At 39.7% G+C, this 6,146-nt stretch overlaps 1 protein-coding gene across 1 annotated transcript; it reads left to right on the plus strand.

Annotated features, from left to right (window-relative positions):
- Positions 1-475: 475 nt before the first annotated feature.
- LOC101658742 (olfactory receptor 6K6) lies at positions 476-1,435 on the plus strand. Its single transcript, XM_004714799.3, has one exon. It carries the CDS (start codon positions 476-478, stop codon positions 1,433-1,435), a length of 960 nt encoding a protein of 319 aa, XP_004714856.3.
- The last annotated feature ends 4,711 nt before the right edge of the window (positions 1,436-6,146 follow it).

Here is a 6,146-nt window from a genome sequence, read left to right on the forward strand (position 1 = left end):
ATGAGGTACTGATATGGTACTAACAAACAAACAGAAATATGTCAAATAGATAAAAATGCATACTCTATCCAGTCTCAGGTAACATGTCAAGGAGGGAAATTGCACGGAAAAACAAGATGAATAAATCATAAGAATTAAGGTTTCTGGTGTGGTCTTTATATTCTATTAGTATTATTGCTTTGTTTTTTTCTGAAGGGACAGAGTAGAGGATGGTCTGGACAAGAGGTACTACTTTTAAAGAGGAGGGCTCAAAAATACAAGACCGAGCATTTTTAGATCATGCCATTTGTGTGTTGCTTTGTGGTTCCATTGGAGATGCTGGTAAAATTGCAGGTTCAATAGCAAATGCACTTTTAATTGGGCCTATTTAGGATTCAAGGGTCAGGCTAAGTATCTAATTATGGAAAGTAATTTTAAATGGGTAACTTTGATACTAACTCCAATAATTTCTTTGTCTTCTTCGCTCCCTTCATAGATGACAGGACAGATGATCAATGAAAATCAGACAAGGGTGACTGAGTTCTTCTTCTCTATTTTCCCACACATACATGACGGTGGTCTCTTGTTCTTTATCCCTTTGCTTTTCATCTATGGATTTATCATAACTGGTAACCTCATGATATTCATTGTCGTCCAGCTGGACATGGCACTTCATACTCCAATGTATTTCTTCATCAGTGTCCTCTCCTTCCTGGAGATCTGGTATACCACAACCACTATCCCCAAGATGCTCTTCAACCTGGTCAGTGATCAGAAGACCATCTCTCTGACTGGATGCCTCCTACAGATGTACTTCTTCCATTCCCTTGGCATCACAGAAGGCTGTGTTCTGACAGCAATGGCCATTGACAGGTACATAGCTATCTGCAATCCTCTCCGTTACCCAACCATCATGACTCCCAAACTGTGTATTCAATTGACAACGGGGTCCTGTTTCTGTGGCTTCCTTCTTGTGCTCCCTGAGATTGTGTGGATTGCTACCTTGCCTTTCTGTGACTCCAACCAGATCCGGCAGATCTTCTGTGATTTCACACCTGTGCTAAAGTTGGCCTGTACTGATACATCACTAGTCATCATTGTGGATGCCATTCATGCAGCAGAGATCCTGGCCTCCTTCCTGGTCATCGCCCTATCTTACATTCGGATCATCGTAGTAATCTTGGGGATGCCCTCGGCAGAGGGCCGCCACAAGGCCTTTTCCACCTGTGCTGCCCACCTTGTTGTGTTCCTGTTGTTTTTTGGTAGTGTGGCTATCATGTATTTGCGATTTTCAGCCACCTACTCAGTGTTTTGGGACACAGTGATTGCTGTAACTTTTGTTATCCTTGCTCCGTTCCTCAACCCTCTCATCTACAGCCTGAGAAATAAGGACATGAAAGATGCCATCAAGAGGCTTTTCTCCTCCCAGAAGAGGGCCGGTGGGGCCAGGAGATAGATATATGCACAGGAGACTCTGAAAAGTCTCTTGGAAGTTTTTCATTGTGATTTATTGTCTTGTCTATAATTGTGTTCTTTTTTATTGTTATTTTTCCTTGTTCTATTCTCAGAAATAAGAATGAGAAACAGTTGTGTTCAGAATATAGGAGGCAAATAGACAGTCTGTTTACACCATTGGCCTTACAAAGCATGTGATAGCTAAATGTAGTGTGTATTTGACCACAGGTTCACTTTCTCCTCACACTCAACCATCTGGACTCTGTGATTTTTATCTATAATCCTATATGCTGGCCATTGCAGAGAGTAAAGTAGAAGAGAAATACATGAAGGACATGATAGTTCTAAAAATTGTTACAGTTACTTTTCCCAATCACATTTCCAGCATTGCATTCCTCTATTATTGGACATCTTAAGCTAATAAAGTTGATCCCAATAATTCTGTTTAGTCCATAAGCTTTCAGCAACAATGAGATAGTGATGCAAATTCCCTGTGACAGAATTCTAGGCCCAAATGGAGTGATGCAAAACAATAGCAATAATTATATCTCCCTAGAAGGTTAGCATTTAAAACCATATTTTAACATATACAATTACTTTCAAAATGTAAGGTACTGTAAGCAGTCATCATTATTTAAACTTTGAACTTGAGGTAGAAGAAGTTTAATTCCTTGCCCACGTTCCCACAGCTAGTTAGTGACAGATCTGAGACTTAAACTCGTGTATACTCCTTCAATCTCTGTACCCAACAAACATATTGCTTCGAATATTCTATTTTCGCTTTAAGGAATTATATTATACAAACTTATTTCCTCAACTTTTATGAAACTTTAATAGTCCTTAAGGAGATATAAGAGTCACTGGCTTTCACCTTCGTGAATATTCCTGTGCTCGGGTGATAATGATGTCATGTAAAGCCTACTGAACTAGGGTTTCAAGGACAAAAATTTGAACCCACTTCTATCACTAAGATGTGCCATTTGGATAAGCCATCCAATTCTCTGACTTTCAGTTTCCTCATCTGTAAAATGATTAGCTTGGATTAGGATGATTCCTTATACTGATTAATCATCAGAATTTAATATTCAGAAAATCTAGGGGTTAAAACCAGGAAGTTTAATTTATAAAAGTTCCCAAGAAAATTACAATGTTCATTCAGCTTTGGGGAACAACAGGATTAGATGATCAATATGATTATTTTCAATCCTACACCTCTTTGATATTCAAAAGATTTTGAATGAGCCTTCTCTCATTTATTCTGATAAAAATCCTTTGACATAAATATTTTTCAAACTTTTGATGGAGACACATAAAATACAGAGTTTCAATAGTTCAAGTGCAAACACTTAATTCTGCCTGCTGCCATAACCAGGCTCTTAAAATTGCTCTGATCTTTTGCACATTGCACGGAGTTTTCATCCTTTGCCGTTCACTGAACTTAAAAAAAATGTCCACCTATGAAGCACACAGCTTTCCTTTGGTCCTTTTTTAATGCTTCCTCCCTGCCACTATCATGACCTTGATTCTACCTTACAAATCTGGCTAGACCAGAGCAGGTACATGGGTACAGATAAGAGCTGGAAACACAGGGAACATAAGACAGATAAACTCCTCAGGACAAATATTGAGAGGAGGGGAAGGGGAAGGTGGGGGGAGAAAGGGGCAACCGATCACATTGACCTAACTATAACCCCTCCCAGGGGGATGGACAGCAGACAAAGGGGTAGGGGGAAACATCGGACAGTGCGAAACATGAAAACATAATAATAATTTGTAAATTATCAAGGGTCCATGAGGAAGGGAGGGGAAGAGAGGGGTAAAAATGAGGAGCTAATACCAAGGGCTCAAGTAGAAAGAAAATGCTTTGAAAACAATGATGGAAATATATGTGCTTGAGACAATGATGGATAGATGGATTATGATAAGAGCTGTACGAACCCCCAATAAAATGATTTTTTTAATTCCAAAGAAAATTGTTATTTAGTAAGTAACATAGGGTCACTAATTACTATACTGAAAGTAGTGAGCATGTTTACTTTGTTAGTTTTCCAGATTACACAAATAACAAGGTTGTGTTGCTACTCTGTGAGGCACTGTGCGTTCAGAATGCTCTAGGGACCACCATACCAGCAACGCCAGCTTTGCAAGGCCTTGGGTTTGGAGTCTCACAAAAGCAAGAGTAAATTTAAAAAAAATCCAGGAAAACACACATATCAAAATGTGAGGCTATTGTTTCCCGACAGACTTCATCACAGTCTATACATTTTGATGAAGGTGTTTCCATCTCTCTAAAATTTCCCCGAAGAATTCTGTGTTTTTTATTTCTACCACATCAAAATGGCAGTTTGGGCATCTTTGGGGGATTCAAATCCTGTTCCTTTCAAATGCTCGTTGAGTTTTGGGAACAAAAGAAGTCTGAAGGGCAATATCCCAACAGCTGTGTGGGTAGGGTATGTTCTCCCAGTAAAGTTATCTTAAGACAGACTTTCATGCTCTCAAAGAATGAGTGGCCATATTGGTTGTCACATGGGAGAATATTCCTTTGTGCAACTTCTATAGCCTTTTTCTCAGCAATGAAGTTTTCAGTTGCCTAACTCTTCTTCATAGTAAGCTCTGTTAACCAACTTCAGTCCTTTGAAAAAGATGACCCCTTTCAGATGATCTCGCTGCAGTGAAGTTAATTAATCTAGCAGATGCCCTTGGAAACCACCATATTTATCAAATCTCTATGTGTATATTTCAGGTTCCCTAACAACACTAAAAGAAGCATTTTTTTGTGAGAACTTGTCTGTACCCACCCATGGATCATAGAGACATGTTTAAACATAGCTTGTTTGAAATAAATCTGCGTACAAGGCATGTGGCCATTACACAATTCCATGTCAACTTAATAAATAAGAACGAAGGGGTGGAGTCTAGCCTGCCCATCAGATCACAGCTTTATGCCTCCTAAGGGCATGGCCTTCTGATGCCTCTCTTCCTCCCTGGAGGCAGGACACACTCTCTCTCTCTCTGCTTCACTTTCCTGTGGGCAAGCAAAATGGAGCCATGCTGATGGCAGCCAGAGCCCTGGAGATGCTTCCACTACCATTGGACCTACCGGCCTGTTATTTTCCTGCATTTGGTATCATTGCATGAATTCATGGGGAAGTGCTGTCAGTCATTCAAACAGATGAGTTTTAAAAATGTTTCCAAGATGGAATCGCAGATTTGACAAATGTATTAAGTGACATTAATAGAGAGTACTTTGAAGGCGATAACGAAAATTCTGGGGTTTTTTGGTACCCGCTAGTATATGTGAATTGAATCCCTAATAACAGTACTTTTTTTACTTACCCTTAGGGTATTATTACTATTAATAAGAATCTAAGAATCCATCGAAGAATTCACCTTTGTCCGTATCATGAGAAATGATGGTCCCAGTAGACATATTGCACCCAGGCTTGTTATTATTTTAGTTTTTCTAAACCTTCCTTAGTTTACTAATTTTGTTTCAATCATTTTAGGCTGTGCCTATGTCTTAACCTTACATACTGTTTCTTTACACAGGGATATTCATTTTACCACAGTTTTCACTGCTTTTCAATTTTAATACATACTATTGAAATCCTCAAGAAAAATGTGTCATGCTCACAGTGCCATGAGGTCAGCACTGCTGTCAGCACTAATATTTGCCCCTTCTTTGATGCAATTTCTTTTATATCTTTTTATTTTTATTGCTGTTTAAGGTGTTCTGTCTGTCCCACATCTCCTATTAGAATGTACCAAAACCAAACCAAACTCACTGTCATTGAATCAATGCTGACTCATAGAAAACCCCTGGTGAATTTCTGACACTGTAACTGTTTATGGGAGTAGAAAGCCCAATCTTTCTCCTGCAGAACTGCTGGTGGTTTTGAACTGCCAACCAAGCATAATATCTACACCACCAGTGTGCCTAAGAGCATACAGGTAGCAGAAATAAGATCTAATCATTCTCTTAATACCAGAATTCTTGATATGGGGTTTTATAGGCTGTCTGCAGGCTATTACACCCAGCTCTTGAACCAACTGATTAGCAGACTAGGTTGATTGAGAGTACAATTAAATTGATACCTGTAAGAGCTAAGGGAAAACAGGAAAAATAATCAACCTTCATAAAGATGACAAAAAACTCACTCAAAAACTTAAATTCAACTGCCATCTAGTTGATTCCCATTTATAGTGACCTTATAGGTTGGAACTGAACTGTCACTGTGGGTTTCTGAGACCAGAAATCTTTACAGGAATAGATAGTGTCATCTTTCTCCCAATGAGTGGCTGGTGGTTTAGAACTGTGGACCTTGTGGCTAGCAACCCAGGGCTGTATGCCAAAAGGGCTCCCTGATGGTGAAAATGAAAGCAATATCCATATTAGGTTTAGGAAGCACAAGGAGTAGTGATGAAATAGAGCCAGTCTGTAATTCAAGTGCTGTGATAGTAAGGTTTATTGTGCCAACCTGGCCAATAGGAACATGTGGGATTAATCAGGTCACAGTTTGATTGGAGGGCAAAGAGATAAATGGCTCTGCCAGGTCCACCACTGTCTCTCTTGCTCTCTGATGATCAGACCAGCATGCTGCTGCTTTAGCTACCCTTCTGCCTCAACCTGTGAGCTACACTACCTGTGGGCCAAGCCAACCCATGGATCGTGTAGCTAGAGCTTGAGGCTCCTTCGAGACCTGCTTTGCCAT

Source organism: Echinops telfairi, unplaced genomic scaffold (genome assembly GCF_000313985.2).
Source record: "Echinops telfairi isolate 266 unplaced genomic scaffold, ASM31398v2 ScPeMD7_7425;HRSCAF=8463, whole genome shotgun sequence".
In the NCBI taxonomy this organism is placed as follows: Eukaryota; Metazoa; Chordata; class Mammalia; order Afrosoricida; family Tenrecidae; genus Echinops; species Echinops telfairi.

What these genes read in the sequence shown, in the direction of transcription:
- LOC101658742 (XM_004714799.3), top strand. Translation starts at nt 476, where the DNA reads ATGACAGGACAGATGATCAATGAAAATCAGACAAGGGTGACTGAGTTC.